The following is a 13,852-nucleotide window of genomic DNA, read 5'->3' on the forward strand; positions in this document are numbered from 1 at the left end:
GTGTGTGTGTTTTTGTGTGTGCGTATAACTGGTCTGAATGGCAGGATGAAGGTCCTTTTCATCTATGGAGCCTTTTTCACTACCTGTGCTTGATGTAAAGACAAATGGGACAGCACTTCTCTGAGAGGGTGTGTTATAATAAAGACAATCTTAAAAGCCTGTTGCTTTGTGATGAGAGCTCCAAATTCATTCGCTGAAAGGTTGTTTCAAACAGGAAATTTGCTTTTTGTCTCTCTGCAGCAACATCTGTTGAATGTAAACAGCTTCTTTTTTTTGCTCCGCTATTCCCTGAGCAGTTTATCTGAATCAGTAAAAAAGCCAAAGACATTTAAGTTTCTTTCCTTTCCTGCATATTTATCTTTGTTTATTGACTGAATGAATCAACTAACTGGGTCTATCCATCTGTCTTCCCTTCCAGAGGACACAGCCTTCGAGGCAGGTGTGCGGGTGCAGATCCACAGCCAGGCAGAGCCCCCCTTCGTTCACGAGCTGGGCTTCGGCGTGGCCCCTGGCTTCCAGACTTTTGTAGCCACACAGGAGCAGAGGGTAGGTGTCCCTGACTCCCACTCATACACAGTTAATAGCTTTTTTTAATCATTTCTCTTCCTTGTGCTGTTTTTCACGTCTAATCCGCATGTTCAGCTTATCGCTCAGAGATAAAAAAATAAATAAATAAAAAAGTAAAAGGCATGATGGAATTGCGTGCATTCATGTGTGTGAGTGGGTTTGTGGCTGCTTGTGTGTCCCAATACCCTCAGGATACCCAATTGGCCTCTGTGGTCTCTTGGTAATTGTTGACTGACAAATGATAACTTCCAGTGGCTTTGACCTTGCTGGTAGAGAGGTGCCTCACTTGAACTCAGCCACACTCAATCTTACTGAAGCTTTGTTCCATCACACAGGGCCAATATTAAAGGCTGCAGGTCTATATACAGAGCCGAAGGTATTTGATGTAAATGTCACCAGAGGCTTGTTTTTCACTTCTTCTCTTTTTCCTCCTTTTGGCTTAAGTTGAACAATCCTCAGAGAGGGTGTTTCTACAATGCCAAGCTGCATGTCTTTATATTATGACTAGGGATCCATTTTACCAAAGGTTATTAGTTCTGTCTTTCATTGTCAATGTTTTTGTCTTTTTCTATTTCTCTTTTTCTGCCTCCAAGTTAAGCTTTTAAAAATGTACTGCCTGGCTGAACAGTGTGAGTTGAGCAGACATAGATGTCAAGATAAATGTATTCCCCTCTCATTTTTTAAATGGTGTTATGTCTATGCCATTTGAATGAATTTTCTTTTCCTTTGGCATTTAAACCTGCAAAAACGGATTGTTTGTCCACTTGGGGGCAGCAGAAACAAGCTGTAAATACATATTAACAACTTTAAAATTGATACAAGGAACTTGTTAGTAAACAGTTACAGCCTATTTACTCATCCAGCAGACACGGACCAGCATTTGCATTCATTTGGAGTTGTTTCTGGCCACCTGGCAAATGTGAACACTTTATTCCCAACTAAATGCTCTGCTGTGTTCACCTGCTAGTTTATAACTTTGTGTGTCTGCTGTTTGATGCTTAGTAGGTAGTGTACAATGGGTTTTCAGAGATTTTTCACTGCCTGCTGCAGCCAAAAACCAAACTATGAGAGCATGGAGCCAAAACACAAAAGTTGCGTGCAGTAAAACAATGAGCTGGAAGTTGCATAAAAGCTTCGTAGGGATGAGGAGAACTGCAGAGTCTGTGGATTTAATCACTACAAGTGTTTCATACAACTAAACATTTGATCCAAGGTAAAGTATAGATTATAGCAACTGAAAGTAATCAGGTTACATTCCAGTAGCTGATTTCTCAAACATCATGCAAAGGAGAAACCAGTTTTTCATAAACACAGTAGGGAAGTAGAGAAACCTGATTTCCCCAGCTAGATTTCTCCTGAAGAAAGCTGATTTTCTTGGCCTTGTGAATGTATCACTGGGTTTCTAATTGACTTTTACAAGTATGTGCGTGACAAGACTTCAGAACGTGTTTTTCAGAAAGGGAAAGTTTTCCTGTGACAGGAGGGCGGGAGGATGAAAAGACGGATCATTACTCGCAGCTATGCATCCTTGTATTTAAAATAATTCCATCTGTCTAAATAAGTCGGTTTCTACCACCAACACTAGACTGTGTGCAATGTTCAATTGCATTTGGTGCTCGTCTATCATCACTGATATAGTTCAAATAAAACAATAGTTTTCAGATGGGGGATTTACAGTAACCAGGTTTATAGTGCATGTAAACATGTTCTCCCTGGTTTTTCACTTGCTAGGTGTGCACTTTATGAGGCTGAATAAAAGATTATTAAAAAAAGGAGTTCAGTTTGAATTTTAAGAACTTCTCTTCAGCAGAACTGAGTTGAAACATCGCCTCACTACATCACAGCTCAGTGTGGTGCTGTGATACAGAGAGTCACCTCAGCAGGTAGGCAGGAAGGGGAAGAGTAGCTCTATCCAGAGATGGTTAGGCCTCCTGGGTAATGAGCCTCCAGGGTTTCTCTCTTCTCATCTGTCCCAGTTCTTGTGATTGGCAGGGCGGAGACAGGCCCTTCTCTGCCTGCCTGCTGTGAAAACACTGCCCCTCTTCACAAGCCCCGCACAGTGGGAAACTCAGCAAATTTAGCTCCAGCTAATTAATGCAGAACTGCACTTTGTATCGGAAGGGGAGAAACCCTCCTGCTGTGAGAAGTTCCCACCTGTCTCGTCAAGCTTCATCTTCTGTAGAAACCCAGAGGGCACTTTCAAATATGTCCAAGAACAATCACGGTAATGATGATTGGGTAGAGTATCTGGGGCGAAGATTTGGGATGGGGCCTTGTGGAGTATGTTGAAAAAAACCCTGGTGATTAGTGGATCTTTATAATGGATACCAATCAGTCTGCCTGTGAAAATGACTTTGACAAAGGGTTTAAATGAACTAATTTTGGCTAATAATATTGGGCCTAGATCAAAGCCGCCTCGTCAAGTTAGCTAAAGGCACAAAGTACGCACAGTGAGTCCTCACATGGAGGCAGGCAATTTCAAATTTAAGCTCTCCAAACATAGAAATCGCCCTTCTGTTGGCTTTTGACTGAAGCAAAAAGGGCATGGTGGTCCCTTGGTTAAGAAAGTCATTCTTCCCAAGGAATAATAAAAAAAAAACCCTTTGCTGTCTTTTGATGCAAGCTTAGGGTCTTTCTATTTCAGTTTAGCTCCTCTTCTGTCAAAAGAAAGAGAATATACCCACAGTAGAGGACACTTTTTGGAAATGTGTGACTTGCTTCTGTATGCTGATTTGACGTTGAGGTCCACCTTAAACCAGCACAGTACAGTTTCCTCTTCAGATCACCCAACCAGCACTATTGCAATGACCTTATTAAAACCCAACCTGTCCTCACACCCAACTTTTTTAACAATGTCCCTGCTGACAGAATTGTAAAGCCTAATTAAAGCATTGCTCTGGTATAACTGGGGAATGGAACATTGATTAATAACACAGTGGGTGGTGCACAGGCCTTGGCTCTTATTAGATATACCATAATCAGGTCAGCAGGTCTCAACACAGTGAAAAGTGATACTGAGCACCTTGGATTATCTGATTACAAAGAAATAATCAGATCTCGAATCAGCCACATCTGACTCTAATTAGGCCGAACTTAGCTGAGGTATGAAGGTGATTTTAAAGGTTAATGATCGCTGAAAAGCACCTTTCTTAAGTCCCTTAATAAAATTATTAGCAGCTGGATGTCGGTATTCATTGCTTGTGCTTGCTGGTGGCATATCAGGGAGGGTATATTTAATTATCACAGGAGTCATTATAGAAAAAAGACATAAATGGCCAGAGGCAATGTTTGGACATTGAAATATTCAGCATGCTAGATTGCTGTTTGGATTGTGTTTGAATTTACTGAGTTAGGGAAGTGATTGTATCTGCAGACCTAAAGCCTCAAACTCCCTAGAAGCAGTGAGACAACATCGCCTGATCGGAGGGGCAGGCTTTCAAATTCTGTCAGTACTAACAAGCAAACTGTGGCCAGATTTCACCTGGCAGGATGTTGTGTTTTGCCTCATCCAAAAAAAAATTGCTCTCTTGGCAAAGAAAGCGGCCTCACTTGGGATGCATTGTGATGACAATGAAGGGAACAGGGGGACAGAGGGTGGTGGGTGATGGATACCAAGAGCGCTGCTAGAGCGCACTGCATGTGTTGTGGAGCAGATGGGCCTCCACACTGCTCGGCCCGGTGTCCCTCGTTCCTCATCTGCTGTCCCAGCCCTCAGAGCTGCAGGAGCAGGAGGAGAACATTTGGAGTTTGTGTGCTCCCGTCGCCGGGCGTTGTGGGATTTCTACGACAGAGTCTGGCTATCTGTTGAATTGTTTTCCGCACCGCCTGGTTTGTTGTGAGGCTCTTCGGCTTCTCTGTACTGGCCAGGTTTCAAAGACTAAGGCACACGTTTTGGGGAGCTGCTGTCAGGATCTGTCCACATTTTGGGCTTAATACATGGATTTTCTCTGTATATGTGTGTTTGCAGGAATTATGTCTTGTAAAGTCTGAAAAAGTATTGAATTCAGTTCCCTCTTCAAAGTTATCAAAAAACTTTTTAGTTTTTTGCTTTCCATACCCAGTAACAGTAGTTTATATGTTGTGGGCTGTTGGGAGACAATCTGCATGTATATGTGAGATTGGTGCAACAGTGGATTGTGCATGCAACAGGCTGTTAACTAAGAATCATTTAAAAGATGAGATAATAATTTTAAGCCCTGTCGTCCCAATTGGTTTTCCTCGGTATGACCATGAAGAAGATATTAAACTGCATTCTATGTAGTATTAAAAAGGTCTTATAAAGTATTACATTGTGTATGGTGAACCCCAATGTGTGTATTTGATCTTCCAACTAACCCCGCACCTCCTTCCTCACCTGCAGCTGACCTACCTGCCTCCCCCGTGGGGAGAGTGCGAGTCGAAGGCTCTGGAGTCTGGCTTTTTCCAGGTCTACAGCGTAACTGCCTGCAGGATTGACTGTGAAACACGCTACATTGTGGAGAACTGCAACTGCAGGATGGTGCACATGCCTGGTAAGCACCGTTAAAACAAAACAAAAAAAGTTTTCAGCAAGGTTGCAGTATTTCATGGGAGATTAAACTGCATTGAGAGGCCTCATATTGATATGACAAGTCAATACTGGATTAGGTGTTGGCATTTAAAAAAGCCCTGGGATTATGCATCTGGCAGGAAAAGGGTGCTGCGCCTCACATATTGTTTCTAGACTCATCCAACTGTTTATAGTTTGTTTGACAAGTTTTCCAAAAACACTTCCACTGACTGAATTCTGACTGAATGTGTTTCATTAAAACTTCCCAGGTGATGCTTCTTACTGCACACCTGAGCAGTACAAAGACTGCGCTGAGCCCGCCCTTGGTAAGTCTGCACATACACACAACCTCCCGAACATGAGTCAAGAAGACACACACATGCTGTATTTTCTGGTTTACATATCATTATTTTCCTCAGCAAGGATTAGGCTTAACTTTTTTTCATGTTGATACAGAGCTTTAATGCTAAACCTGCTTTAAAGATGAGCAACACAGGAGAGAATTTTAAGCTTGAGACGGCTCAACTGAAGAGCAGCTACTGTACGTCATCGTGAATGCCAAAACACTGAAGTAGGAAAAGATATCTACTTCAGCACCGGGTGATAGTCGCCGTTGCACCGCACACCCTCTCTCTCTGTCATTGGACCTCATTTAAAAGGGAAATTGCATCGTCAAGGAATAACTCGGCATGTAAATTCTGCAGGCACACAACTGGTCTGCTAATTACACTATAGCACTTTATGTTGGAAAGTCAATGTGTCACTACTTTTTGATTTATCAAGAGAACGGGATTCATCTCAATATTTCCTCTCGTGTGTGAAGGGCTCATCAAGTCTGTAACCAACATCAGAGCAGACAGGGACTGCAGTGTTAGAGTTCAATTTAATGGATGGATGGTCAGATAGATAATGGCTCATATTTCCTGCATTGAGCTAAATTATACCGCCAGTTAAGCGGTTTTTGGCAGCCTTTATCCAGTCCTTCAAGTTCAAGATTTTATATTAACTTTGTCAGTTTTTATTAACTGTTGGCCCGTCCAGCTGTTTTAAATTATTGATCTGATTTTCTTTGTTTTGACTTTTTATGAAATGGCCTTAATGTCTCAGTGTAATAATTTACCTTTTGCCATAGCGGTACACTGGAGAGAGCCTCATGAAAGTCAGACAAGTTGCTTTTTAAAGGGATTTTATCCAAATTAGTTTTTTGGAGAGTTTAAACATTTTTTAAAGCAGCAGGCTCATAAAGAGATGTTTTCTCATCTTTTTCCTGTATTTGATTACCAAGTTGAGCCTATCCCAGCCTGTATTTAAAAATGACATTAACCAACAATGTATTCTTCCATTAAGACACCAAAGAAATAGTCCAGAGTAACAAATACTGTAATACAGATCTAGGGTCTTTGTGTCAGTGTGTCAAGCAGACACACTCAGCTCAGTTCACTAATTGTTAATAATAAATGCAAGTGAAACATCTGGAGGAAAGGGAGTGTGAACAAGACTTGAACAGTTAATTCAGATTTTTTAAAGTGGGGTTATGAGGTACTTACCCAGAGGGAGTTTACTACCTTCATTATGGCAGTCTAAGGCGAGAAGAGATGTACTGCTGTGGACAGGAGCAGCGGAAAAACACATTTTAGCCACCTAAAAAGCTAAGTGTAAGTGTACGCTATATTTATATATATATATATTTACCTTGCTGGCAGACAACCCTTTTCGGTGGGAAACTGCCTTCATATCGTTCTCTCTAAAGCTGCTAGACTCCTTTGACAAAAACAGTAATTTTACCTTGCAAAACACAGGAGTTGCTGGTATTCTGCTGCCTCGATCGGTTAGTTTGTTTGTGTTATTGTGTAAGTTTGGTGTTTGAACGCGTAAGTTCAGATCCGAACTAATATTTCTGCTGCCCCTGACCACAGCAGTACCTCTCTTAGCTTCCATTCCAGTATTTTTATCCACTTCTGCCAAACTGGGGCTGTGCCGACTGCCTTTTACTGGCGGTAATACACTGACTATGGATAAGTACAATACCTGAACCCCACTTAAAAAAGTCTGAACTAACCCTTTAATCTGTGATCCTCACAATGATGTATCACACATTGGGGCTACAGAGATGCCACATGAGCGCTGCAAGAACGGTGATTCGCACGCTTGTGTTTTCTCCCACAAGTCTTTGATGCTGGTGGAGGTTAAGAGTGAAGAAAACATTAAAGGAGTTGAAGACAGATTCTCAGCAGTAACACACATCTAACAAAGCCATTACCCTGCAGACCTTCTGTTCACCGCAACCACCGCTTTCTGTGAATCTTTGAACATAAACACAACGATTGCACAGCGGTTGTCTCCTGTTCAGTAATGAGACAAGCCTAAATAATGTTATACGTTACCTGGATGTGACTCCAGTTAGTGAGTCTGTGTGTATCCCTCCATCGTTCTGTATCACAAAATAAGTGAAAGACAACACAGAGAGGAAAATAATTATATCATGATACGGCCCGATCGTGAACGGATTAAACCTGAACTATAAATCAAATCCAGCTTTAATTATCCTCAAGTATTTTTGGACCTTCTTTTGTTTTTTTTTAGATGTATTTATGCACATCAAAACAGGAGATCTCTACTAAAAGAACTTATATTTACTTCCATTGTACTGGGGTGGAGGTCTGTATTACCAGATTCCATGAGGTAAATGAGAAAATGTGTTGTTTTTCTGTGTGATTTGGGCTTACTGGCCCTAAAGCTAAACCCATTTAACAAATGATTGCATAGTAATTAAAAAATTTTAGCATACTTGATATGATTAACTAGTAGTAGTATTAATTGTATGATTTGCATTTTACTAAATAAAAGCAAACAGTCTGTTAAAGCACATACATAAACATACAGATATAATAAGTTAATTTGAAAGCATGTTTAGTAATGTATGACCTTATCAACCTCATCTGTTGGTTACAGCAACATTAGAAAAAGCTTTCTCTCCTCCCACACCAGTCTCTCTGCTCAGCCTCCACCCCGAGGAGAATTATTTCTAAAAAGCCACAGCAAAAAAAAAAAAAAAAGCCAAGGGTAACAAAACTTTCTGGCAATCAGCATCAAGGCCGCGGGCTCCTACACCATCAGAGCATTCTGTGTAACTCACCAATGTGTCATTAGCATGCACTCAAAACAACACGTTACACTGCATGATGCAGTGGGAGCGTCGGAGGTTTTGGTGCTTATTCCAGACAGCTCTCTCTCTCTTTCCTGTAATTGGCTTCATTTTTGGAACAGTAAGGCTTTCACAGTCCTAACACACACACGTACACACTCACTCAGCTTGGATCATTGAATGCAAATGAATTCTCGTTTTAAACTCAGTGCCAATTTGCTATACCCACCAGAGAGGATTTCGCCCTGCAAGGTTTGATTGGGTTTTCCTCTCTACATAACTGTGTCACTCAAGTTTTGGGGACGGCACTGAAAATATTTTTTTGATAGGAAACGGCTGCATCTGTGTGCGTTTGTGAACAATGTGCTTATCTAGCCGCTTCCTTTTGAGGAAACTGAGACGGCTTATAATTACACACGCAGACAGAAAACACACTTATTTGCGTTATAGCTGCTAAACAGAAGACTGAACCTGCCAAAAGTGTCCAAAATAAGTGGTTATATCAGTTGTCTTCCTGTCAGAAATATATTTATTTATTTCTTTATCAGGTGGTTTTAACACATAGTTATTATTTTGAAAAAGTTATCAGGAAGAAATGTATTATGGTAATTATGGTAGATCTTTTAGATTTAAATGGGTGTGTGAGAGAAAAGGAATGAGAACAGTGGACAAAGGTGAGAGGCTTAGAGAAAGAAATCAATCATTTGAATGCACGAGGCCTTGCTCCTGTGTATCCAATAACGTCTCATTTGAATAAAAATAAGAGACCACTGAGAAGTCATATTGAATTTCCTCTTGCAATTACGTGACTGTGTGGCCTCGCCTGCTATTAGGGCACCGTGGGGGATTGCTGCCTTGTGATCTGTGGGTTGCGGGTTGTGCCACAGAGAACTGTCTAAGTGAGAAATAAGCCTGATAACTTCTTCTTTCCTTTCCATTCAGAGAGTGCGCGGTGAGATTTTAAATCCGAAACAGATTTTGAAGTCCAAAGAGAGAAGTTTTTGGTTGTGAGAAAGGATCTGGTAATCTCTGCTGAAATTAAATGAGATCTATTTAAACTTTGCAACTAAAGAAAATTCAGTCTTCAGCTTAAAGAAAGTGATGTGAGGAGTGTGAGCCGCCTCGGTGCCGGAGAAGCTTTTGATGGAGCTATATTTGAAAGGCTTGTGTCGCTTAACATTACCATCACTGCGAGAGAGTTGGTGTTATGTAGGAGGCTGTGGGCTTAACACAAAATCATCTAGTGCATTTTAGTTTTTTTTTTCTTTCTCTGAGTCAAACTGCCAAGGCAGAGCCGTGAATAGAGGCTGGCGTTTCTACATGAAGACTTTGTTTCTGTCAGAGTAAAGGCTGTTTCACGGATGCTGCTTCAGGCCGTGTTTGTGTTTGGTGCTTTACATTCGCTCCTCTGTGACTTTGACAATGACATTGACTTGTTCTGTTGTTAAGGCTTTTATGGAGTAAACATCCACGCAACTGAAGACGCAGTATGAATGGAGCCATTTGCACAACTGTGCAGTGGCGGAACTAGACTTTAATACAAGGGGTGGTCAAGGCTTTATGAGAGGGGTCTATATACTATGCCTAATAAAGGAAAATCTTGGGAAACCGCAAGTCGGATTCGAATCCGGGTCGCCAGCTCTACCGACTGAGCTAACCTGGCGCCGACACTGACCGACCGTCATTCATTCAGAAAAAAACACCCGTGGGAAAAGTTGGTCTTGGGAAAACAAAGAGAAGGCTGCACATCGTAAGGACGGAAAGAAAAAGTTAAAAAGGTACCTTGGGAATACAAAAAGAGGAAAGGCTGCACATCACGCGGAACACTAGGACGCCAACAAAAGACTCAGAACTCAAAACGATCAAATAAAGACCGCATTGGTATTAGAATTAATGAATAACGTTGCCTGCGTGAGGCAAGCTTCATGTTGGGAGGCAGCCCAGATATCTGGACTCGGCTGGGGGTTCTGTCTGTGGCCCTGGATCTGTTTTTTTTTTTAGGCAAAAAATTTGGAAATATCCCTTCCTCTTCATTGTTATCTGTTTATTCTGCCCTTCTCTGTTTGCGTTTAAAAAATCTTGCTGTTATTCAACGTGACATAAGCAGTGACCTGTCAAATCAACTGGGGTGGCACCCAGGGTGTCCAATCAGGTTCTAGGGCTGGCCAGTGGTACCCCGGCCACCCCTCTAGCTCCGCCCCTGCAACTGTGTGTTATTATATGCCTGAGTTTTTATGTACTGTATGTGTAACCGCTTTTAATCAGATAAAGAATGATAGATGTATTTTTCTCTGCCTTTCAACTTTAGTTTGAGCACAATAAACTTTAATGTGTATCAGCCGTGATAAAGCACTGACATGCAGCTGCGCTAAGACACTATAAAGATGTGGTGACTCAGAAGTAATTGGCTGTGGTGGGTTCAAACTAGTATGGTTTTAGTTCACCCTTATGTTGCTTAGATACAAAAAAAAGAAAAAAAAGGTGAGAAAAGAACATTACAAAGAACTGATTTAAAATGATTGAAGCCCTGCAATGTATATATAATATTTTTTCGTCACACTAAATAATCATTGTATATAAAATGTCAGAAAATAGTAAAAAAAAAAAAATGCTCTTTCTAAGATTCTAAGATGATCTCTGTTGATGTTGTTTGGTCAAACTAACAGTCCAAAAATGCAACATGTTCAATTTCCAATTATAGAGAATTGAGAAAAGCAGAAAATGCTTATACTTGAGAGGCTGTAATGAAGGCAACATTTGTCATTTTTGCTAAAAAACTTTATATATTATCAGAATTGTTGCACAATTTCCAATTGGAGACTAATTTTTATTATTATTATTTTATATTATTTTTTATAAAGACTTAAATGTGTCTAGAAGCTTATCGTGACTTTACAGTGACCTTATTGTATCATAATGTGTAATTGCTTATAATAATGGAGAGGAGAACAGATACAGTCAGCCCATAGTCAGCTGATTGAAGAAGGAGAGTGAGAGAATTGTGAATGAAGGAGGCAGTCTTCCTGAACTGAGCTTCATTTTGCAGCCTCAAGAGTGAGTTGATTTTCTGCAGATGATCTCCTCCTGGTCTTTTTATTGCATTTTATTATTACAGCTTATTCTGGGCAGAAGTTCTCAGAATAAAAAAAAAGACGTTGGTTTTCCAGTTGAATATGATTTGCCGCAGGGGTGAAGGCTTAAACAAACTGGCATATTGTCAGCAGAATATTCTTAACCACAACTTCATACCCAAAGCAGGGGCAAGATATCTGTGAATCTGGGAATCTATTTGGGACATTTTCTGCCTTCAGAGTGATTGAAATGTAAAGGAAAAATCTCACTTTGTGTCTAAAAGAGCATTTTTTCCCTTGTGTTCATCATCCTCAACCTATCCTACCACATTTCATTCCATTTTACTCCCCCATTGTATGCTCCTCCCCTCTCCATCACCCTCCTGCGTGAAGCTAAACTGTCGGCCGTGGAGAGCAGTAACTGCATGTGCAGGACACCGTGCAACATGACCCGCTACAACAAAGAGCTGTCCATGGTCAAAATTCCCAGCAAGACCTCGGCCCGCTACCTACAGAAGAAGTTCAACAAGTCAGAGAAGTACATCACGTAAGTAGCCAGAGCCTCTTGTCATGGTGTCTGTGCTGTTCTGTGCTGTCTGTTCACCAGCAGGCAATGCAAGAGACTGCAAATAAGTCTAATCTGTTTAATGGTCGCAATTACAAACTTCTTAACCAGCACACGATGTTCTGGTGCTACACGTAATGTCAGGATGGTAAGTAAGATTTGTGCTAATAGCATAGAATTAACATAAATACAACTTTAAATACATGTGCTTAAATCATGCCCGTTTAACCAATCAATGGGCCATATTCCTGAAATGTTTATATGCATGATTTAATCTTAAGTGGTACATTTTCAGATTGTAGGTAGAAACAGTTGGGAACACTTTTAAAGTAATATGCACCAATTCTTTATATGGTTTGTCATGTGCTGTAGGCAAAACATTAGGAAACATGAATACATGAATGAGTGCAGCTGATTGTTTTGGGGGGATTTCTCCCAAATTCACTCATTATCAATGCACCAAGGTGGGCTACACTTAAGCATTCACATTTACACCAACACATATTCATAGGCTCTAATTTACCTAATGTGGAGTAAAGCATCCAGAGGAAACTCACATTAAAAAGGGAAAAACATGCAAACTCACCACAGAGTGGATCGTTGTAGAATCAAGACAACAGCTCTAACTACTGAGCCTCTTAACTGCCCACATTGTTTCCTATAGCACTTTAAATTAAGTTTTTAAAGAATTAGAGTTTCTGTCTGGCTGTGCAACAAGTGTGTTCCCCTCCCACACAGTGGTTGTGTTTCCCTGATTGCCCAGCTCTGCAGGAGATGCATGGGCTGTTGCTGATTGTGTTACTTGCCAAGAGATTGCCTGATGTGGAATTCATTAGAACAAATGCCCTGTTTTTCCCTTCGCAGAGACAACATCTTGGTGTTGGACGTGTTTTTTGAGGCGTTGAACTATGAAACCATCGAGCAAAAGAAGGCTTACGAGGTGGCAGGTTTGCTTGGTAGGTTTTTACTCAATGTTACCATTATTTTCAAAACCTGAATCCAAAAGGACGTTAGTCTTTACCAAGCTACTTTTGAAATTATGTGTTGATTCATGGGAAATGGTTCACTGTGACTCATGGCACCAGATTTAAAAAAGATAATTCAAAGATGCCTGTCTGGATGGTCAACAGACTTACTGATTGTGCCATTACAGTTTGTGACAAGCCATCAACAAAATGTCGGCACTGTGAAATGATTTTAGTAGCAGAGGGAAAAGAGCAGCAATTAGTCTCACCAAAAGCTTCAATTGAACATAAAGAGGTCACTTTTCTTTAGTTTGTTGCTGTCACTTGTTTTAATATCGACCAGTTTAATTAAATGGAAATCTCGTGGGAGTGAGGCAGATGTTAGTTACTAAAACTGCCAAATGTGATTCATCCTATTTGAAATCCAATGCTTGAGACATTTTATGTGAAAGGGAAGAAATAATACACAAATGAGGTGGATTATTACATGACTCAAACTTGCAAACAAATGATCATGTTTAGAGTCTGTTTCGTTGTTTAAAGCTTTGGTCTTTTGCTATTTTCAAAAGTACTATTATTAAGAAATATCTCTCTTTCTACGCAATGCCCAATAAAAAGAGAAACACACCTGTACATATACAAACACACATACAAAATCACACACACAAATACATATACATAAACACAAAAATATAATGCAAACACACACACATGCTACTCTTTACGTGTACTTATTTTGTTTCATTGCTTTTTAATGCTTTGGCAACAGTGTTGTGACATTCATGTCAATAAAGCAAATTTGAACTGAAGTGAACTGAAACTAAGCTAATCATCAGTAATTGATAAATAAAGCAAAAATATGACCTTGGTTCATGTTTGGGTCTTAAATTTGGCATTAGCAGTTGGATTCAGGTGTTAAAGGCATGGGTCAGGACTGGGTTCAGGCCTCTTTCTGTGGCTCAGAGGTAGGGTGGAAGGTTGGCGGTTCAATCCCCGGCTCCTCTCGCTGCA

General features: G+C 40.6%; 1 protein-coding gene across 2 annotated transcripts in view; it reads left to right on the forward strand.

The window, feature by feature from the left end:
- The window catches only part of asic2 (acid-sensing (proton-gated) ion channel 2), a 327,047-nt gene that overhangs the window by 309,043 nt on the left and 4,152 nt on the right, over positions 1-13,852 (forward strand). For both annotated transcript variants that reach the window (XM_035655802.1, XM_035655801.1), the window contains exons 3-7: positions 419-546; positions 4,928-5,078; positions 5,365-5,421; positions 11,705-11,858; positions 12,741-12,832. In XM_035655802.1, the coding sequence (XP_035511695.1) occupies positions 419-546; positions 4,928-5,078; positions 5,365-5,421; positions 11,705-11,858; positions 12,741-12,832 (582 nt within the window). The remainder of the gene's footprint in view (positions 1-418; positions 547-4,927; positions 5,079-5,364; positions 5,422-11,704; positions 11,859-12,740; positions 12,833-13,852) is intronic.

The sequence above is a fragment of the Morone saxatilis genome, unplaced genomic scaffold (genome assembly GCF_004916995.1).
Source record: "Morone saxatilis isolate NCDOM2014 unplaced genomic scaffold, NCSU_SB_2.0 Contig14, whole genome shotgun sequence".
NCBI classification, from domain to species: Eukaryota; Metazoa; Chordata; class Actinopteri; family Moronidae; genus Morone; species Morone saxatilis.